Source organism: Perca fluviatilis, chromosome 5, assembly GCF_010015445.1.
Source record: "Perca fluviatilis chromosome 5, GENO_Pfluv_1.0, whole genome shotgun sequence".
Lineage (NCBI taxonomy): Eukaryota > Metazoa > Chordata > Actinopteri > Perciformes > Percidae > Perca > Perca fluviatilis.
In genome coordinates this window covers 13339224-13362817 of record NC_053116.1, presented here as the reverse complement: position 1 = coordinate 13362817, position 23594 = coordinate 13339224, and the positions used below count along the sequence as shown (strand labels likewise).

The following is a 23594-nucleotide window of genomic DNA, read 5'->3' as shown; positions in this document are numbered from 1 at the left end:
AGGTACAATTATGAAAAACTGTATACTAAGATATTATTGTAGTTGAACTTGTGCTGAATAGAAAAAAGTCATGGTACTTTGAATGTACAGCTTAGATTTGTTTTAATTGACAACAATATCAGAGCATGCCTAAATCACCTGTGTCTAAAAACACCTTCAGTCACCTATGCTTACATATAGGTGTGGTTCCACTGGCCTTAAATAGATTTTACCAAACTAGTGTGTGTGTGTGTGTGTGTGTGTGTGTTACTCTGACTTCCTTGATACCCATTCAATTGACTTTAATTGATTTAATTGACAAGGCAGGGAACAACAAATGGCATTTAACTTGAAACGGAAATGCCATAAATTACACTCAGCAAAGATATGTCCTAAATCACACCCATCAAGCAGAATAAATTACGATTCCAGATAATGACATATTTGTCCCCCTGCTGCACCTTTGATCTGCTTTTCACCTGCCAAACATTCAACGCCCTTTGAGGTGTGCCAATACTCGAGGCTGGCAAGGGAAATAAAAGAAAAATGAGAGAGAGATACAAGGAAGCAAAAATTGAAAAAACAATAGGCACAACGCAGTAGGGTCAGGTAAACACTATTTAGATCGCACTTAGACATTGGATAGACATTTAAATCCGACTGCAACTGTTGATACTTTTATCCATGAAGTAGAAACACATACTCAATGTATTCACTTAATACTATTTTCTAACTCTTCACTGTGCTTCTTTGGCCCCTAAAAAATTCACCCGCCATGACAAAAGGCATTACGTGTATTTTCTGGTTGTGTCTGTGTGTGTTTAAAAAATTAAAATGTTCAGTAAGTGACAATGTTGTTATCTTACTATGCTTATCTCTGTGAGACAGCCTTTTGCTGATATTGTTTTCAAAGTGTTGTCAAATGATGTCCACTTGTAAGGGAAAAGAGGTAAAAAATACCCATTATTTATTTTTTGCTCACTACCAAAATCACACATTTTCATGGTAAAAACACACTTAAAAGATGTTTGTGCTATGATGAAATGGCATGTATGAAAGCTGCCTAATTAAACATTCTTATTATATTTATATAAGTTTTATATTTTTTTCAGTGATGTCACACAAACAGCCAGTTACAAATAAGTTGTTTAGGGGGAACACAGGCAGGTTAAGGGCAAAAGCTAGTTAGTAGCAAGGGATATTATTAAACATTTAAAAACCTCTGCTGGCCATGTTCTTAATATACAAACAGCACGCTGTAATCCTTTCTGTCATATCAGGAAACTCACGGGTGTAACTAATAATAGTGATGATGACAGTATGCTAAGCCAGTATTTACTAGACCAGGGGTCGGCAACCTTAGGCAATGGCACGCTGGCAATATGTGTGCAAGAGAGTTATTGATGAAAATACTGAGCACCCACGTGTGCCAGACTGCCAGTTCATTTTTACATTAATTTAATATTAAACATTGCAGGTGATTGGTCATGGCGGTGGCATTGATTTATAATTTCCCACAAAGCTGATTAAACTTCTCATCTCCAATCCTATCTGTATCTGTGAGAAGTGGCGCTGTCCTGAGTTGAAAGATAGCCTACTTTACGGCTTTAGTATGGCGTGTGTGTTTGTGTCGGCCGCTGTCCATTTCCTAAGGTTCTGAAATGCAAACATTTTTGATAACTTGCGCGTGTGAGCACCCACAGAGGAAAACATCAATCGGCGCCTGTGCGCGACCTGTTATTTACGGTAGTTTGATTGACTCCTATCTCTGACTGGGAACAAAAAAAGAAATTACTCAAAAACGGCACGCTGGGGCAGATGAACTAACGCTAGTCTTGTTACTGTAAAGAGGCTACAATTAAACCTTCGTGAGTTAAAAGTCAATACTTATCAATGCACTCACCTGTGTAGACCGGCATAAACATGTAGAAAGCGATATTTCAATCTGCTCTGTCTGCTCAGTACACTCTTGTCCACCGCGCTGTTTTACGCAAACACAGCTCTATACTCTGCAAATAGCACATTTTTACAAAACAAGCTAAAACAGAAGCTGTCAGTTTGTAGTCTGTTTCTTAGTTTGCAGGGAATCTTGAAATTTGGACAAATTCTTATAAACTTAAGCTGTCTGAAGAAACCATCCTCTCTGCTGGAGCGGTAAATATGGATGCATTTTAAGACCAAAACAAATACATGTGGCTACTTAATATGCACGTGAATGACGCAATCGTTATGTTCGTGTTCTTCATTCTCGATAATGATGCTGGTTGTGTTATTATTATTATTTTGCCACAGCATCGTTTCATTATCAGTCCATTCATCATTAAAGCTGGGCTTTTCCACAACTTTTCGCTTCAGGCTCTTTAACAGTGATATTTTTGTCAGCCCATTTTCCACCAATCAGGACTGCATACTAAAACCATGTTTCCATAATCATAATAATAATATACAATAATAATAATAATTACAAGGTCCTGATTATGAGAAATAAATGTTATCAAATGTTGCTATGGAATAAAATTACAGATTCCCTGGATATTACATTTTGATGTGATGTCATAATAAAACGTAATGTTAACATGGCACACTAATAAACAAGAAATTTTGAAAAGGGCACTTCATATCAAAAAGGTTGCCGAACCCTGTACTAGACAATAACACTGAAAGTAGGCCAGCTCTGGTATGGGGCTATAAGCAATGCTAATTACACCTGTGCACTTCCTGCTTGGACTGAAAAAACCTTCGGCTACCAAAAAAAGACCTGTTGTTTCTCCATAGACAAGATTAAATGATTGTTGGGTAACAAGATCTACTGGCCATAATAAGTTGGTAGTTCATTAGTTAAAGAGTTATCTAATCATATTCTGGACCCTCATATTACTCAAATGTTTGGCAGATCAATGAGATTGGCATTGTTCCCAAAGATCTTAAATAAACCAAGATTATCCCTTTATTTCAACAAGTCCTCCAAACCATACGACCACATATTGTGGGTCGTTTGTTCCTACAGTTCCTGCCCCTCTAATACAACCCATCGTAGCATTTCATAAATTGGCGTCCATAGCGGTGCAGGATATACAACCCACAGGAGCGTTTTCCATCCTCATACCTAAACGTAACGGTTAAACATGTTGTAAACGTTCTGAAATGGTCGCAGTTTGTTATAGGTTTAGGCACAACATTTACTTGGTTAGGTTTAGGCAACACAACTACTTAGTTAGGTGAAAAAATGGAGGTTTGGTTGCAATTTTATACATTTGTTACGTTACCTCACTTTCGTGCATACATACATGACAAAATTACGCACGTGATGGAGACTTGACATAATTTGTTCTGTTAATTTAAAAAAAAAACTTGATGTTTACTATTATTTTCAAACGGTACATGGACAAGACCAGTTTTCTGCTAGAGAGTTGAAAAGGCAAGGTACATATCCCCTCTTAATAATTATTATCAATAATATTGCAAACTTTTTAGGATTGCCAATAGATTTTTATCAGATATATGGGTTTACATATATGAACCTACATTCTTGCCACTACTCTCTTTTTAGAAGTTTTTTACAATGTAATTCTCAAATTAATTTTCATAATATGAGACAGGCTGGCTATCTTCCAGAAGAAGAGCTTGCTATCTTTTCAAAATTAAAAAGGAATTGTCATCAAATTGACTGGTAATTCATTTCTAATGGTTCTTGACTATGTCTAATTCTTTCTTTTCCTGTCATCTACTATCTAACTTCAACTGATCACTGCGCGCCTTTGGCTCCTGATCAATACACCCACCATTGCAACAAGCATCAAGTGTATTTTTGGCAAAATGCATGTTGTCACTATATTGACATGTAATATTCCAGTGAATAATTTCCAGTGAGAAACATCCTGTCTTCACTTAGAGACTATTTGTACGAGGAGTACAGAAAACACACTTTAACAAACAAAATCAGAAAGAAACGGATAATGTCCTGGCAGAAAATTACCAGTACCTTTTCCTTTAAGTTAACGGACATTTCTGTTGATCTAAAAATGGAAAATTTTGTAGATTTACAGTTAGCCTCTGTACTTCCAAAAATTACGATATGGAAAAACACCAGTGAAAAGCCATTACAGAAAATTCCTTCATATTAAACAGTATATTAGGACTTTCCTAACAGTGCAGAGCTTCGTCATATGTTGCAACAGCAATAACCTGAAGCTCAAGATCAGCAAATCCACTCTTAAGTCATGGCCAAAAACATGTTTTTTCAGGTCACAGTGACATTGACCTTTGACCACCAAAAAAGTTATCAGTTCATCCATGAGTCTAAGGGCCCTATTTTAATGATCCGCGACGGCGCGGTGAAGTGCATGGAGCAAGTGCGTTTAGGGAGTGTCCAAATCCACTTTTGCTAATTTGACGGCGGAAAAAAGGGTCTGTGCGCCACGCGCATGGTTCAAAAGGGTTGTACTTAGTGTCTTCATTAATTCATAAGACGGATGGACGGATGGATGAATTTGCAGACAACCCGAAAAAATAATGCCTCCGGTCACGCTGTTGCAGACGCGGAGGTATCAAAACAAAGTTAGGCCGCTGTGTTGTGTGCTGCTGTTTTGTTGTTCTTAACCTACATACATTAGCTACATACTTTGCTTAGTCTATCAATTTCAAGTTTTTGTAAGTGGTCTGACTCTAGTGCATATTAGTAATGATGACTGCAGGGTTCTCAGTCTCCCGAAAAAGAGGAACCTTTTTAACAGACAGAAATTTTAACATGGTGGTATCATGCTATATCTGCAAATACAATTGGAAATCAAAGTCACAAGGGCATGGCATGAGGTGACTCTGATCTGTACGGAGTGTAATTAGGACATTGCAACAATTCCATGCAACAATGCAGCAATTACCCCTCCCTAGTTAATTGCCACATGCTGTCAGCTTACTGTAATTAAGCACAACTTACATGTGATGTTGTTTAAAAAATATTTGTTGATTAAAGGAATTTCTATGAGCAACTGGCCAGGAACTACAGGAACTTGGAGTAATTATCTGCACCCTGTTTAACAACTACCTCAGCTGTCTACCCAATATAAACTGCTCAGCCACACATCCATCAGACATCCAACAGACATCCATCAGACACTATACGCTTCTTTCACCACTATATTTGTAAGTATACCTTATACTCTGATTTTGACAAACTACATTTTATGTGCTTTCTTTGTTGTTGCTATGTATATTACTATAGCCTACCTGCTCAATCTCTAACTGGCTATACTAAACACATTTTAGGTAGGGGGAGTGAACTAGCAGGCACTGGGCAGAATTTTTCTCTTTTTATTTTGTTGTAGCTTTCTAATATTATTATTATTATTGTTTGTGGTCCCATTAATGTATGTACATGTGATCATGTTCAGTCATAAACAGTTTTTTTGCATGATGCAGGCAATTAATTAATCAAACTGGATTGATTATAATCATACAGTAACCAACTTCTTCAGCGCAATAACTCCTGATCTGAGCGCCATGTCCTTTCCCCTCCCTATACTTTTGATATTGTTTTAATTCATATTTTATCTAACTTCTGATCACTCATTTCTTTCGGTTTTAATTACATTTGTGTATTTAAAGTTTTGATTGTGTTCTTTAATGATTACAGGTGCTGTTTAATCACTGATTGAATCTTTACCCACCATCCTGATAAAGGTAAGGGAAAATATCATTGGTGATGTAAAATGGTATAATTTCTCAAGCAGGAGCTTGGGTCTGACTATGTGAATGTACAGTTGCGTTTTCGTGCCAATATTATGACTTTACTTTAAAATTGATTTGGGTAAAGCAGTTACTTAAACTATGCTGAGTAATAACTATCCTGCTATGAAACATTTCTTTTACAAAACAAATAATCTGCCAAAACCGTGAGGTAGGAAGAACTTCATTGTTTAAGTTGGGTGCGGACTACATCAGTTACTCCTGCCTATGTCTTAAATGCAAAAACACATCAGCTGTGTATGTAGCGTGTATGAAAATAAGCGTTCCAAGTACACCCACAAACTGTGCTAAGTGCTTTGTGGCACTGATAGACACACCACAGAATATGAAACTGACCTACTTTCTAAAACCATTTTGAACAGGAAAGATGTGCAGTTTTCCAACGTGAAATGCAATTTGAGTGGCAACAGTTTTGATAATAATATTAGCTTAGGGCGAGGATTTGTTTTTGAAACATGTTTATATTTTTTCAGATGCATGTTAATACAATTCATTTTATTTCTTCTTGTCTACACAGTGGCAACATGTGCAAACTCACTCTAACTGCAGGTAAGGCCCACTGGACAAGTTATTGTAATGCATATTTTCTCACTTACCTCCAGTGGTATCTAGCCATGCAGATAGTTTTTGTTTTGTTTACCAATTTTTTTTATATCTTTGAGATTACAGTGGCTTTTGGTTTGTGGTGCTTATGAAAATTTGCATTTAATTCAGCTCTTTACAGAAAACAGTGTCACCATTACCATTCATTTAGGTAAACTGATCTCCAAAGCTTTGGGTTGTTTTAACCAAATAATAACCAGTCTGTCAATTTGAAGGTCTCTGTTTGATCATCGCCAGCTTGGGTAAGTTCATTACATGCTTTAAACATAACCACTAGCGCTAGCAGATAAATAAAAGGTGGACAATTATGTAAACAGGGCAACTCGTTTTTCAGCCACCTGCATAATCTTCTGGTTCTTGGTAACCAAAATTCTAAACTTCACATCCTATCCTGTCATGCGGTGGTTGTTGTTAGTGGGTATTTCATTTAATGTCATTCATATTAATGTAATCACCTCTTATTGACTTTATTACATCTAATTATGCAGATTGCAAATGTATGCTCTTTCTGTTTAGAAATCTCAGCAGGGATATTAAATTATGATCAGGGTTAAAGAACAATTAACACAATATGACTCTCTGATCTGATTCCTTCAGGTTATCCTGGCCTCACGGATACAGCTGCAGTGCCGCCAAACACCTGTAATGGAAGGATCAGTGGGCTATACCCCAACCCTGCTGACCCACATTCTTTTTACAATTGTGGTAATGGAATAGCCTACCTCCAAAACTGCCCATCAAATCTGGTCTTTGACCCAACATGCAGCTGCTGTAACTATCCCACAACCAAGCCACCACCAATCAATAAGTTCTGTAATCGAAAGAGCAATGGCCAATACACTAACCCTGCTGACCCATCTTCTTTTTACAATTGTTGGGATGGAAGAACCTACCTCCAAACCTGCCCATCAAATCTGGTCTTTAACCAAAAATGCAGCTGCTGTAGCTATCCCCAAAAAAGCAATGTGCTACCCTAGCATGAGTAACTTCTGTGATGGAAAGAAAGAGAACTTATGCAGCTAAAACTTGTGGACAGGAATAGTTTCTCAGTCTATAAAATGGCAATACATATTCATATTAACACAAAGGAGACATTGTCAAAGCTGTTATATATTTTCTTCGGATTTTTCACTTTTGAGTTATATGTTGAAAATAGGGGTGTAACGCTATACACAATTCACGGTATCTCACTATATTGTATGGGTGTGTTCTTATTTGTTTATATTTAACCACTGCATGACTGGATTTGTCTTACATTATGACACAGATGTTGCATATTTCATACATGTATATGCTGTGTGTCTAAATGTAAATACATACTACAAAGCATTTTGATAAAAATGAAATGATCAATCAATAAAATACTATAAGTTTCCCAGTTACATGTTGGCACATTATTTTGTTTTTTTTGTTCTATGTTGGTTATCTTTGTATATCAGGTGTGGAAAAAAGCTGCAAAAAAGTGATTCAAACAAAGTTATGAATTCAAAGACAGAGGAGCAAAATGTATTCATCAAACATTTATTGACTTCAGAGCCAGCTACGGTAAGATGAACTACTCTGCAATGTTCACCTGTCGTGAGACTTTGTGGACTTGCATTTTGTACTTGCATTTGTAGAGCACATAAGGAGCTAGTTTAACGAGACTATAACATATTATTTATTAACATATATATATGTATGTATATATTCAGAGCATAAGTGTATGAGATCACACCTAGAGTGGGGAGAGGCTGTAACATCCACTGAAAATGATCTCAACAAAATGCTCTGTCCCCCACAATTTTCACTTTTCATACATAAATTTAGGTCAAAATGTAGAAAAACTTAATTGTACTTATAGTATGAAAATTGAGCGTCAGCGTCAGTTCTGGCAGGCCAGGTAGGTAAGACGCTGCTAACGCTATTGGCCAACAACACGGTCTCATCAGTTGATCTGCTCCTGCTGAGCTGCATCAGCTGATCTGGATTAGCGCATCAGCTGGTCAACACCCCTCGCTGCTTAATGGCTACGCTCAAGACAGGGCGCCCTATTTAAAGCAGATTCAGTTTGCTCCTACCTGCTTGCTGCTCGCTTCTCTGCCGCCCGCCACCTCCCCGGCTCCTCCTTGTGGTGTATGGCGTGGCATTTGCTTCTATGTCTTCGTTGCTGCTCTGTTCATGTGGGGGAATAGTTCAGCTCTCACTGTCCTAAACTGTGTGAGCGTTCCCTAATGCTGCTGCTGTCCTCTGACTCTCTGCTATTTCATGGTGCTCATGAAAGGTCAGAGGACTCCCTGAACAGAGCCATACCGCCAAAGAAAATTAATTCAGAATTTATTAACTGAAATGCAATTTATTCAATAAAAATATCCTAAATCATTTTTATTGTCATGTGTGTTCTTGACTTAATTGACCTGACAGAACTACAGCGCTGTAGCAATTACTATATAATCGACAGGATATAAATAAATTCTTATATACGTACATATATTAAATATATATACTTGGCTCTACAAACTACGGTATGACAAGGCATTTCTGGAAACAGGCAGAGAGTGCAATTTTTATAATTTGATCTGTGTCGCATGTATTTGAAACCACAGACATAAAAAGCACATCAATGAATTAGAGTAGAGTATTTGAGTATAGAGTTGACCTGTCAAAGATGTTGTCCCTCCTCCACTCCCTTACTGTGCCCCAATCACCGTGGCAACGAGTGTTTTTTTTGTGTGAGCACATGAAACTAAACTTTAGATTTTTTTTTGCTCATGTCCCCTTAGGGGCTCTGTAGTATAAAACAATGGGGCAGAATAACATGGTTGTGCTAGTTACATACCTCAGACTTCACACAATCCCCTCAATTGACCAATACAGTCCTTTACATTGGGTAAGGTAATGTTTTTGCAAAAATTCCAGTAAACTTCTAAAACTACTTTGTACAATTTCCTTTTTTACAAGTAATTTAAAAAAGGCACAATTATGAAAATCAGTATACTAAGATCTTATTGTAGTTGAACTTTTGCTGAATAGAAAAAAGTCATGGTACTTTGAATGTACAGCTTAGATTTGTTTTAATTGACAACAATATTAGAGCATGCCTAAATCATCTGTGTCTAAAAACCCCTTCAGTCACCTATGCTTACATATAGATGTAGTTCCAGTGGCCTTAAATAGATTTTACCAAACTAGTGTGCGTGCGTGCGTGCGTGCGTGCGTGCGTGCGTGCGTGCGTGTGTGTTACTCTGACTTCCTTGATGCCCATTTAATTGACTTTAATTAATTTAATTGACAAGGCAGGGAACAACAAATGGCATCTAACTTGAAACGGAAATGTCATAACTTACACTCAGCAAAGATATGTCCTAAATCACACCCATCAAGCAGAATAAATTATGATTCCAGATATTGACATATTTGTCCCCCTGCTGCACCTTTGATCTGCTTTTCACCTGCCAAACATTCAACGCCCTAGGTGTGCCAATACTCGAGGCTGGCAAGGGAAATAAAAGAAAAATGAGAGATAGATACAAGGAAGCAAAAATTGAAAAAACAATAGGCACAACGCAGTAGGGTCAGGTGAACACTATTTAGATCGCACTTAGACATTGGATAGACATTTAAATCCGACTGCAACTGTTGATACTTTTATCCATGGAGTAGCAACACATACTCAATGTATTCACTTAATACTATTTTCTAACTCCTCACTGTGCTTCTTTGGCCCCTAAAAAATTCACCCGCCATGACAAAAGGCATTACGTGTATTTTTTGGTTGTGTCTGTGTGTGTGTATGTTTAAAAAATGAAAATGTTCAGTAAGTGACAATGTTATCTTACTATGCATATCTCTGTGAGACAGCCTTTTGCTGATATTGTTTTCAAAGTGTTGTCAAATGATGTCCACTTGTAAGGGAAAAGAGGTAAAGCCAAATACCCAATATTTATTTTTTGCTTGTTACCAAAATCACACATTTTCATGGTAAAAACAAACTTAAAAGATGTGTGTGCTCTGATGAAATGGCATGTATGAAAGATGCCTAATTAAACATTTATATAATATTTATATAATTTCCTACTCATAAGTTTTATATTTTTTCAGTGATGTCACACAAACAGTCAGTTACAAATAAGTTGTTTAGGGGGAACACAGGCAGGTTAAGGGTAAAAGCTAGTTAGTAGTAAGGGATATTATTAAACATTTAAAAACCTCTGCTGGTCATGTTCTTAATTTACAAACAGCACGCAGTAATCCTTTCTGTCATATCAGGAAACTTACGGGTGTAACTAATAATAGTGATGATGACAGTATGCTAAGCCAGTATTCACTAGACAATCACAGTATTCACTAGACAATCACACTGAATCTAGGCCAGCTCTGGTATGGGGATATAAGCAATGCTAATTACACCTGTGCACTTCCTGCTTGGACTGAAAAAACCTTCGGCCACCAAAGAAAGACCTGTTGTTTCTCCGTAGACAAGATTAAATGATTGTTGGGAAACAAGTTCTGCTGGCCATAATGAGTTAGTAGTGTAGAGGAAGTTTTTCTAGTCAGCAGCAGGAGTGTGTATCAATGAACACAAGATGAGACGAATTAAAGACTATTTGAGAATTAAACGAAAGTTTGGTCTTTGAGTATTTATTATATTTGCAAATATAGAGAAACACAATTTCACAGGTACAATCAGCACGTCTGAAAAAGCCTTCATAACTAGAAACCTAAATGTCAAAACATCATATAGTGAAAACCTCCATTAAGCCACCCTTCTTAATTTATCTTTTAGCATACCCACAAAAAAGACATTATTAACAGTCACATCACTGTATCACCTTCCCCTCTGCTCTTGTCCTTAACATTAGCCTAAACAACAGTTTATCTCAGGAGACAGAAGAAGACACGGTTCAGACAGTTCTATGGCCTTCTTCACTTTATCTGCTAAAAGGTAAAACAAAACAAAAAGAAGCTGGAGTTCCTAAAAAAACTCTACTAGGCTGAAAGTTCATGGTTGCCAATTGTTTCACTTGGAGCCTTTTGAAACTACACATGAACAAAATTAATAATCTTGTAGAATATTAAAACAATCATTGACAATAAGGTTAAAATAAAATTTTGCCATTACAATAGTTCATTAGTTAAAGAGTTATCTAATCATATTCAGGACCCTCATATTACTCATATTTTTGGCAGATCAATAAGATTGCCATTGTTCCCAAAGATCTTAAATAAACCGAGATTATCCCTTTATTTCAACAAGTCCTCCAAACCATACGACCACATATTGTGGGTCATTTGTTCCTGCAGTTTCTGCCCCTCTAATACAACCCATAGGAGCATTTCCTAATTTAGCGTCCCTAGCGGTGCAGGAAATACAACCCACAGGAGCGTTTTCCGTCCTCATACCTAAACGTAACGGTTAAACATGTTGTAAACATTCTGAAACGGCCGCAGTTGGTTATAGGTTTAGGCACAACATTTACTTGGTTAGGTTTAGGCAACACAACTACTTAGTTAAGTTAAAAAATGGAGGTTTTGAGTTGAAATTTGTACATTTGTTACGTTATCTCACTTTCGTGCATACATACATGACAAAATTACACACGTGATGGAGAACTAATTTAGAAAAAACTTGGTGTTTACTATTATTTTCAAACGGTACATGGACAAGACCAGTTTTCTGCTAGAGAGTTGAAAATGCAAGGTACATATCCCCTCTTAATAAGCTGCAGATACTGCAAACTTCTCTTTTTTAGGATTGCCAATAGATTTTTATCAGATATATGGGTTTACATATGAACATACATTCTTTACAATTTAATTCTCAAATTCATTTTTATAATATGAGACAGGCTGGCCATCTTCCAGAAGAAGAGCTTGCTATATTTTGAAAATTAAAAAATGAATTGTCATCAAATTGACTGGTAATTCATGTCTAATTAGGGGTCCAAGCCCGAGGCTGGAAGAATCACAGCAGGGCTGTGGAACCCTATTGCTTTCCTAAGGTTTCTTAACATTCTACAGCCTAAACCATATATGGTGGGGGGGTGCCATTTTCAGGACTGGTCCAGATCACTGCAAGGACCTCGGACAAAAAAATTCAGCCACTAGGTGGTGCTATAGCAGAAAAAACGCGTTTGGCAACATTCAAAAACCATACATATACGCGTTCACTGGATCCAGCTGAATCACGTGGTATAGGCTACGCCCATTTCCGCCTAGACTTTTATGGGTGAAAAATCGCGATTTATCGTAAACCTGCTTTTTCGTACTCCTCCTAGACCGTGCGACCGATCTGCATGAAACTTGGTACGTAGCCTCTCCAGACCGACCTGACAAAAAGTTATCAAAAGAATTTTTGTCGGATGATAATTTCGTGAATTACGCACAACCAAATATGTTATCATCGCAAATCTTTAGAATCTTGTTTGGCATGAACCTCTGAGACTCCCCAACCAGTTTCACAAAAATTGGCCACTAGGGGGCGCTACAAGTACAAAAAGTTTATATCTCATGAACGGCTCATCCGATTTTTACGAAATTTTGAGTGTACCATCTCGGCCCACTCCTGAGGCCACGCCTACAGTGGGGTACTGATTCGTCAGTGGGCGTGGCCTATGGGACCCAGGTTTGGATTCACCACTTACACTAATGTGAGCAACTTAAAATTTACAGCGTAGATGGACAATGGGTCATGGACCTTACCTACCAAAAATTACACACATGCACCACTAGGTGGCGCTATAATGACATAAAACGTGTTTTTGCCTATAACTCCCACAGTCTACATCGCAGATTAGAAACCCTTAAATCTGATTCTGATGACATAGGCCTCGCCCACCTGTGCTAAGAAGATTTTTTGCAATATCGCGCAATGCGCAAAACCAATGTTTCGAACTCGTCCTAGGCCGTGTGAGATATTGGTACGAAACTTGGCAGGTAGCATCTCCATACGGACCTAAAGTTATCAAAAGAATTTTGCTACGTTACACCATTCGCAATTTACAAGCAAACAAATTTTTGTAGCTAGCCACAAAACACGAACGTTAGCATATCTCGGCCAAATTAATAGGTATCGGAGCAAGACTTGGTATTGTTGTTCGAAATCCCACTCCAAGCCTCCCTACCAAATTTGGTGAAAATCGGCCGTTAGGGGCGCTATAATGAACGTAGAGGCCTTTTGGCAAATAAGTCAATGCACTTAAATGGGAATAATTTGCAATGAAATATCTCTGCTGCAGTAAATGCTATCATCACAAAACTTGATATTATTGTTGGACATGCCACTCTGCGGCTCTCCACCAGATTTGGTGATGATCGCCCTTTAGGGGGTGCTATAATTGAGGTAGAAGTGTTTTGGCCTTTTATGCGATGAAGAGGAAATTTGCAATTGCAATTCACTACAGACTTTGGACCTCGCACTTGGTCAAATTTCCTGACTTTTGCCTCGCCGCCATCGTGCTTTGGGTTCTCCTTTCGCGGGCTCCGCTTTTGTGGGCTCTTAGTGTCGTCAGGGGCGACTCGCGCCAGGGGGGACTGGCGCCGGGCAGGCTTGGACCCCGTTCATAACTGCTTGCAGTTCTAGTTGGTTCTTGACTCTGTCTACTTCTTTCTTTTCCTTTCTTCTATACAGTAGTGCAGTGCCCGTGCAAGATGTGCCTGTTTGAAACGGGCTGATTGCATGGCCTCCGGTATTGCTGCTTGCCTTTTCTCCAGTTCTCCAAACAACTTCAACTCGACACTGCGCTTCCTTAGCTCTTGAGCAATACACCCAGCAGTGTATTTTTTAGCAAAATGCAAGCTATAACTATATTGACAGATTTGATTCCAGTGAATCATTTCCGGTGAGAAACATGCTGTCTTCACTTAGAGACATTTTTTTACAGAGTTGTATAGAGGAGAGCTTCATCATATGTTGCAACAGCAATCACCTGAAGCTCAAGATCAGCAAATCCAATGAGCTTGTAGTGGATCGAGGAACAAGAGGCTCCCTCTCCTGGTTGATATCCAGAAACAGAAAGTGAAGAGGGTGGGATAATGCAAGAACCTTGGACCTGAATGCTTTACCCACATCTTAACCCCATAGCACAGAAGATCTATACAATCATCACAGTTTTAAGATTAGTGTCACCAATTCAGTATCCGACCAAATATGAAATATGATTACAATATCCCCTTGTGTTCCTGAGATATGATGCTGGATATAGCCCCGAAACACATTTTTGTAGAACATGAATGTGTCACATTGAGGTTAACCTTTAATCATCTGGATATCATTATACATTAGCTACATGCTTTGCTTAATCTATCAATTTCAAGTTTTTGTAAGTGGTCTGACTCAGTCTCTAGTGTACATTAGTAATGATGACTGCAAGCTTCTCAGTCCCCCGAAAGAGAGGAACTTTCTTAACAGACAGATACTTAAACATGGTGGTATCATGCTATATCTGCAAATACATTTTGAAATCAAAGTCACAAGGGCTTGGCATTGAGCTGACTCAGATTTTTGTACCAATTTACAGAGTATAATCAGGACATTGCAACAATTCCATGCAACAATGCAGCAATTACCTCTTCCTAGTTAATTGCCACATGCTGTCAGCTTATTGTAATTAAACACATCTTACGTATGATATGATATTGTTTAAAAAATATTTGTTGATTGAAGGAATTCTATTAGCAACTGGCCAGGAACTACAGGAACTTGGAGTAATTATCCGCACCCTTATGTTAGGAGCATGTAATACAAATATACAAGGTAATAATACATTTGAGGGAAACAAATACTCACATGGTACAAACTAAATAATTTGACTAAACTTTGTCCTGATATGTGATGATATGATGTGATATGTTTTACAGCTGAAGAGCATTAAGAAAATATGACAGACGCTCTTCATCCCCATCATAAACCTAACACTTTCATTTTCAACAAACAGCAGCACTTTGCAGGCGTTTCACCTGCACTCACAGGAAAAAGGCACAAACAACTGTCTGCTTTCATCGTTCACTGCTGCTCACTGTCATGTAACTACTGACCAATGTTTTAACGGTGCACAATGGTGTGATTTTGACTGCTGCCATTTCAAGAAAAAAATCGGGATTTATAGCGGATAATTATTAAATAAAATATGCCTACTAAAATTGCCCTAGGGATGAATAAAGTATCTATCTATCTATCTATCTTATCTATCTATCTATCTATCTATGCCTGGTTTGGTCTTGACCTTCAATCCTCTGGAGTTGAGTTGAAGACACACCTGTACACATACGGTATCAGCTGTATCCCAGTGTGGGTCACATTATCATGTTTGAATGGAACATTTTAACATAACAGTAACCTGGTTATTCATGATTCTTACAAAGTGGTGTGGGTAAATTAACTGTGGTGAAGCAAAATAAGTGTCAGCTTTAACAGTGAGAGTCAGGCATCAATAGAGAGAGAGTTTGCCTCAGCGCTCAGCTTCAAACGACAATGTTAAAAACAACAGACAAAGCCAGAAATCTTGGTGTAGTCATGGACTCAGACCTAAATTTTAACAGCCACATTAACATAATTAAAAAATCAGCATATTATCACCTTAAAAATATATCAAGGGTTAGAGGACTTATGTCTCAGCAAGATCTGGAAAAACTTGTCCATGCTTTTATCTTCAGTAAGACTGCACTACGGGGTGTCTTTACAGGTCTCCCTAAAAAATCAATCAGACAGCTGCAGCTGATTCAGAACGCTGCTGCTCGAGTCCTCACTAAAACCAGGAAAGTGGATCACATCACTCCAGTACTGAAGTCTTTACACTGGCTTCCAGTGCCTCAAAGAATTGATTTCAAAATACTTTTACTGGTTTATAAATCACTAAACGGTTTAGGGCCAAAATACATTTCTGATCTGCTACTACACTATGACCCACCCAGACCTCTCAGGTCGTCTGGGACAGGGTCTACTTGTTGTCGCCACGAGTCAGAACTAAACAGGGGAAGCAGCGTTCAGTTTTTATGCTCCACATATCTGGAACAAACTCCCAGAAACCTGCAGGTCCGCTGCAACTCTCAGTTCTTTTAAATCTAAGCTAAAGACCTATCTTTTTGATGTTGCTTTTCTTTAAATAATCTATTTTATTAACTTTAATTTCTTATACTGCACTGTAACTTTTATTCTTATACTGCACTATCAATTTTATTCTTGTTTTAATTTGTTTATTAATGTTTTAAAATTGTTTAAAATTGTTTTCTAACTGCTCTTTAATGTTTTATGTAAAGCACTTTGAATTGCCCTGTTGCTGAAATGTGCTATACAAATAAAGCTGCCTTGCCTTGCCTTGCCTTGCCTTGCCTTGCCTGTAGTCTTTTCTCATTATCAGGTTTATTGCTGAGTGGGCAGTGCTTTTTCCCCCATTTTTTGTACCCATCTAATACACCCATTCAGTGTTTAACTTAAATGTAGAATGGCCCTATGAAATTAGACATGCCCCTGCTTACTCTTGGTGACAAAACATCAACCATATTTTTTTTCAGATAGCAATTGAATAAAACAATGGGGCAGAATAAAGTGGTTGTGCTAGATACATACCTAAGACTTCACACAATCCCCTCAATTGACCAAAACAGTCCGTTACATTGGGAAAGGTAATGTTTTTGCAAAAATTCCAGTAAACGTCTAAAACTACTTTGTACAACTTCCTTTTTTACAAGTAATTTAAAAAAGGTACAATTATGAAAAACAGTCTACTAAGATATTATTGTAGCTTGAATGTGTGCTGAATAGAAAAAGTCATGGTACTTTGAATGTACAGCTTAGATTATATGTCTAAAAACACCTTCAGGTCACTTTTGCTTACATCTAGGTGAGGTTCATGTGGCCTTAATCACATTTTAAGAAACTAGTGTGTGTGTGTGTGTGTGTGTGTGTGTGTGTGTGTGTGTGTGTGTGTGTGTGTGTGTGTGTGTGTGTGTGTGTGTGTGTGTGTGTGTGTGTGTGTGTGTGTGTGTGTTGTGTGTGTTACTCTGACTTCCCTGAGAGAGAGATACAAGGAAGCAAAAATTGAAAAAACAATAGGCACAACGCAGTAGGGTCAGGTAAACACTATTTAGATCGCACTTAGACATTGGATAGACATTTAAATCCTAATGCAACTGTTGATACTTTTATCCATGGAGTAGCAACACATACTCAATGTATTCACTTAATACTATTTTCTAACTCGTCACTGTGCTTTTTTGCCCCTAAACAATTCACCCACCATGACAAAAGGCATTACGTGTATTTTTTGGTTGTGTATGTGTGTGTGTGTTGTGTGTTACTCTGACTTCCCTGAGAGAGAGATACAAGGAAGCAAAAATTGAAAAAACAATAGGCACAAAGCAGTAGGGTCAGGTAAAAGGTAAAAAATGAAAATGTTCAGTAAGTGACAATATGGTTATTTTACTATGCATATCTCTGTGAGACAGCCTTTTGCTGATATTGTTTCCAAAGCGTTGTCACTTGTAAGGTAAAAGAGATAAAAAAACACCCATTATTTATTTTTTGCTTGCTACCAAAATCACACATTTTCATGGTAAAAACACACACTTAAAACATGTATGTGCTCTGATGAAATGGCATGTATGAAAGCTGCCTAATTAAATATTTATATAATATTTATATAATTTCCTACACATAAGTTTTATATTTTTTTCAGTGATGTCACACAAACAGCCAGTTACGAATAAGTTGTTTAGAGGGAACACAGGCAGGTTAAGGGTAAAAGCTAGTTAGTAGTAACGGATATTATTAAACATTTAAAAACCTATGCTGGTCATGTTCTTAATTTACAAACAGCACGCAGTAATCCTTTCTGTCATATCAGGAAACTTACAGGTGTAACTAATAATAGTGATGATGACAGTATGCTAAGCCAGTATTCACTAGACAATCACAGTATTCACTAGACAATCACACTGAATCTAGGCCATCTCTGGTATGGGGATATAAGCAATGCTAATTACACTTGTGCACTTCCTGCTTGGACTGATAAAAACTTTGGCCACCAAAAAAAGACCTGTTGTTTCTCTGAATACAAGATTAGATGATTGTTGGGTAACAAGTTCTGCTGGCCATAATAAGTTGGTAGTTCATTAGTTAAAGAGGTATCTAATCATATTCAAGACCCTCATATTACTCATATTTTTGGCAGATAAATGGGATTGGAATTGTTCCCAAAGATCTTATATAAGCCAAGATTATACTTTTAATTCAACAAGTCCTCCAAACCATACCATACCAACCATGTCCCACAAGAATGGAATGGACGGATGGACGGATGGACGGATGGACGGATGGATGGATGGATGGATGGACAGATGTGCAGACAACTCCAAAACATCATGCCTCCAGTCACGCTGTCACAGACATGGAGGTATGAAAACAAAGTTAGGCCACTGTGTTGTGTGCAAAGGAATTCTATTAGCAACTGGCCAATAACGACAGGAACTTGGAGTGATAATCCACACTCTGTTTAACGTCAACCTCAGCTGTCTACCCAATATAAACTGCTCAGCCACACATCCATCAGACGTCCAACAGACATCCATCAGACACTATACGCTTCTTTCACCACTATATTTGTAAGTATACCTTATACTCTGATTTTGACAAACTACATGTTATGTGATTTCTTTGTTGTTGCTATGTATACTGCTATAGCCTACCTGCTCAATCTCTAACTGGCTATACTAAACACATTTTAGGGAGGGAGAGTGAACTAGCAGGCACTGTACAGAATTTTTCTCTTTTTAATTTGTTGTAATTTTCTAATGTTATTATTATTATTGTTTGTGGTCCCAATAATGTACATGTGATCATTTTTAGTCATACATTTTTTTTTTTTTGCATGATGCAGGCAATTAATTAATCAAACTTGATCGATTATAATCATACAGTAACCAACCTGTTCAGTCAAATCACTCCTGATCTGAGCGCCATGTCCTTTCCCCTCCCTATACTTTTGATATTGTTTTAATTCATGTTTTATCTAAATTCTGATCACTAATTTCTTTCGGTTTTAATTACATTTGTGTATTTAAAGTTTTGATTGTGTTCTTTAATGATTACAGGTGCTGTTTAGTCACTGATTGAATCTTTACTCACCATCCTGATAAAGGTAAGTGAAAATATCATTGGTGATGTAAAATAGTATAATTTCTCAAGCAGGAGCTTGGGTCTGACTATGTGATGGTACAGTTGTGTTTTCATGCCAATATTATGACTTTACTTTAAAATTGATTTGGGTAAAGCAGATACTTAAACTATGCTGAGTAATAACTATCCTGCTATGCAACATATCTTTTACAAAAAGAATAATCTGCCAAAAGCTTGTGGTAGGAAGAACTTAATTGTTTATCTTGGACAACATGTATTGTTTGAGTTGGGTGCGGACTACATCAATTACTCCTGCCTACATCTTAAATGCAAAAACACATCAGCTGTGTATGTAACGTGTATGAAAATAAGCATTCCAATACTAAATGAACCCACAAACTGTGCTAAGTGCTAAGTGGCACTGATAGACACACCACAGCATATGCAACTGACCTACTTTCTAAGACCATTTTGAACAGGAAAGATGTGCAGTTTTCCAACGTGAAATGCAATATGTGTGGCAACAGTTTTGATAATAATATTAATAATATTAGCTTAGGGCGAGGATTTGTTTTTTAATCATGTTTATATTTTTTCAGATGCATGTTAATACAATTCATTTTATTTATTCTTGTCTACACAGTGGCAACATGTGCAAACTCACTCTAACTGCAGGTAAGGCCCACTGGACAAGTTACTGTAATGCATATTTTCTCACTTACCTCTAGCCATGCAGATAGGTTTTGTTTTGTTGACCATTTTTTTATCTCTTTGAGGTAACAGTGGCTTTTGGTTTGTGGTGTTTATGAAAATTTGCATTTGATTAAGCTCTTTACAGAAAACAGTGTCACAATTACTCTGGATAATTGTCACAACACAATAAAATAAAAGTTGCTGTTGACTTTAAAAAAAATTAAAACAAAATTCCATTCACTTACAATTTATTGGGGTGGCTGCAGAAATCTCAAAGAGTAATCTCTTATTAACCTGGATGAATAAAACCAAACCTGCTATCTGTAATGCTATAAACCAGTAGAAGTAAGTGGGGAAACCTGTTTTGTGATTTAGGTAAACTGATCTCCTAAGCTGTGTTTTTTTTAACCAAATAATAACCAGTCTGTCACTTTGAAGGTCTCTGTTTGATCATCGCCAGCTTGGGTAAGTTCATTACATGCATTAATCATAATCAATATCACTAGCAGATAAATAAAAGGTGGACAATTATGTAAACAGGGAAACTCATTTTTCAGCAACCTGCATAATCTTCTGGTTCTTGGAAACCAAAATTCAAACTTTATATCCTATGCTGTCATGTGGTGGTTGTTGTTAGTGTGTATTTCATTTAATGCCATTCATATTAATGTAATCACCTCTTATTGACTTTATTACATCTTATTAATGTAATCACCTCTTATTGACTTTATTACATCTTATCATGCAGATTGCAAATGTATGCTCTTTCTGTTTAGAACTCTCAGCAGGGATATTATATTATATTATCAGAGTTAAAGAACAATTACCACAATATGACTCTCTGATCTGATTCCTTCAGGTTATCCTGGCCTCACGGATACAGCTGCAGTGCCGCCAAACCCTTGTGATGGAGGGATCAGTGGGCTATACCCCAACCCTGCTGACCCACATTCTTTTTACAATTGTGGTAATGGAATAGCCTACCTCCAAAACTGCCCATCAAATCTGGTCTTTGACCCAACATGCAGCTGCTGTAACTATCCCCCTGTGACCACAACCACCAATCCGACACCAATTGATAACTTCTGTAATGGAAAGAACAATGGGCAATACACTAACCCTACTGCCCCAAATTATTTTTACAATTGTTGGGATGGAAATACAGTGCCTTGCGAAAGTATTCGGCCCCCTTGAACTTTTCGACCTTTTGCCACATTTCAGGCCTCAAACATAAAGATATAAAACTGTAATTTTTTGTGAAGAATCAACAACAAGTGGGACACAATCATGAAGTGGAACGAAATTTATTGGATATTTCAAACCTTTTAAACAAATAAAAAACTGAAATATTGGGGCGCAAAATTATTACCAGCCCCCTTAAGTTAATACTTTGTAGCGCCACCTTTTGCTGCGATTACAGCTGTAAAGTCGCTGGGTATGTCTCTATCAGTTTTGCGCGTCCGAGAGCTGAAATTTTTGCCCATTCCTCCTTGCAAAACAGCTCGAGCTCAGTGAGGTTGGATGGAGAGCGTTTGTGAACAGCAGTTTTCAGTTCTTTCCACAGATTCTCGATTGGATTCAGGTCTGGACTTTGACTTGGCCATTCTAACACCTGGATATGTTTATTTGTGAACCATTCCATTGTAGATTTTGCTTTATGTTTTGGTTCATTGTCTTGTTGGAAGACAAATCTCCGTCCCAGTCTCAGGTCTTTTGCAGACTCCATCAGGTTTTCTTCCAGAATGGTCCTGTATTTGGCTCCATCCATCTTCCCATCAATTTTAACCATCTTCCCTGTCCCTGCTGAAGAAAAGCAGGCCCAAACCATGATGCTGCCACCACCATGTTTGACAGTGGGGATGGTGTGTTCAGGGTGATGAGCTGTGTTGCTTTTACGCCAAACATAACGTTTTGCATTGTTGCCAAAAGTTCGATTTTTGGTTTCATCTGACCACAGCACCTTCTTCCACATGTTTGGTGTGTCTCCCAGAGTGGCTTTTGGCAAACTTTAAAACGACTTTTTATGGATATCTTTAAGAAATGGCTTTCTTCTTGCCACTCTTCCATAAAGGCCAGATTTGTGCAGTATACGACTGATTGTTGTCCTATGGACAGAGTCTCCCACCTCAGCTGTAGATCTCTGCAGTTCATCCAGAGTGATCATGGGCCTCTTGGCTGCATCTCTGATCAGTCTTCTCATTGTATGAGCTGAAAGTTTAGAGGGACGGCGGGCCTTCGTAGATTTGTAGTGGTCTGATACTCCTTCCATTTCAATATTATCGCTTGCACAGTGCTCCTTGGGATGTTTAAAGCTTGGGAAATCTTTTTGTATCCAAATCGGCTTTAAACTTCTCCACAACAGTATCTCGGACCTGCCTGGTGTGTTCCTTGTTCTTCATGATGCTCTCTGCGCTTTACACGGACCTCTGAGACTATCACAGAGCAGGTGCATTTATACGGAGACTTGATTACACACAGCTGGATTCTATTTATCATCATTAGTCATTTAGGTCAACATTGGATCATTCAGAGATCCTCACTGAACTTTGGAGAGAGTTTGCTGCACTGAAAGTAAAGGGGCTGAATAATTTTGCACGCCCACTTTTTCAGTTTTTCATTTGTTAAAAAAGTTTGAAATAGCCAATGAATTTCGTTCCACTTCATAATTGGGACCCACTTGTTGTTGATTCTTCACAAAAAATTACAGTTTTATATCTTTATGTTTGAGGCCTGAAATGTGGCAAAAGGTCGAAACGTTCAAGGGGGCCGAATACTTTCGCAAGGCACTGTACCTACCTCCAAAACTGCCCATTAAATCTGGTCTTTAACCAAACATGCAGCTGCTGTGACTATCCCCCAAACAGCAATGCTAAGTGATAAGTAACTTCTGTGATGGAAAGAAAGGGAACGTATGCAGTTAAAACCCGAGGACAGGAATAATTTCTATGTCTATAAGGTGGCAATACATATTCATATTAACACAAAGGAGACATTGTCAAAGGTGTTATATACTTTCTTCGGATTTTTCACTTTTGAGTTTAATTTTGAAAATAGGGGTGTAACGCTAAACACAATTCACGGTATCTCACTATATTGTATGTTTGTGTTCATATTTGTTTATATTTAATCATTGCATGATTGGATTTGTCTTACATTATGACACAGATGTTGCATATTTCATACATGTATATGCTGTGTGTCTAAATGTAAATGCGTACTACAAAAATTAATAAGTTGATAATGAAATGATGAATCAATAAAATACTATAAGTTTCCCAGATACATGTTGGCACATTATTGTGGTTTTGTTGTTCTATGTTGGTTATCTTTGTATATCGGGTGTGGGAAAAAAGCCGCAAAAAAGTGATTCAAACAAAGTAATGAATTCAAAGACACAGGAGCAAAATGTATTTGTCAAACATTTCTTGACTTTCCAAGCCACCTACTGTAAGATGAACTACTCTGCAATGTAAAAAAAATA

The 23594-nt window shown here is 37.7% G+C and overlaps 1 protein-coding gene and 1 long non-coding RNA gene across 2 annotated transcripts; both read left to right on the top strand.

The window, feature by feature from the left end:
• The first annotated feature begins 5012 nt into the window (after positions 1 to 5012).
• LOC120558463 lies at positions 5013 to 7701 on the top strand. Its single transcript, XR_005639127.1, has 5 exons — positions 5013 to 5121; positions 5612 to 5658; positions 6242 to 6273; positions 6543 to 6569; positions 6925 to 7701. It is a non-coding gene; the product is annotated as an uncharacterized LOC120558463 (long non-coding RNA).
• An 11163-nt stretch (positions 7702 to 18864) lies between these two features.
• On the top strand, positions 18865 to 23325 carry LOC120559526 (chondroitin proteoglycan 2-like). Its single transcript, XM_039801265.1, has 5 exons — positions 18865 to 18906; positions 20064 to 20095; positions 20552 to 20578; positions 20973 to 21273; positions 22903 to 23325. The coding sequence occupies exons 2-5, from the start codon at positions 20071 to 20073 to the stop codon at positions 22988 to 22990; spliced, it is 441 nt and encodes a 146-aa protein (XP_039657199.1). The 5' UTR covers positions 18865 to 18906; positions 20064 to 20070; the 3' UTR covers positions 22991 to 23325.
• The last annotated feature ends 269 nt before the right edge of the window (positions 23326 to 23594 follow it).

What these genes read in the sequence shown, in the direction of transcription:
- LOC120559526 (XM_039801265.1), top strand. Translation starts at nt 20,071, where the DNA reads ATGTGCAAACTCACTCTAACTGCAG. An exon ending in CAAACTCACTCTAACTGCAG is followed by an intron (nt 20,096 to 20,551) that starts GTAAGGCCCACT and finishes GTCACTTTGAAG; the next exon opens with GTCTCTGTTTGATCATCGCC. An exon ending in TTTGATCATCGCCAGCTTGG is followed by an intron (nt 20,579 to 20,972) that starts GTAAGTTCATTA and finishes TGATTCCTTCAG; the next exon opens with GTTATCCTGGCCTCACGGAT.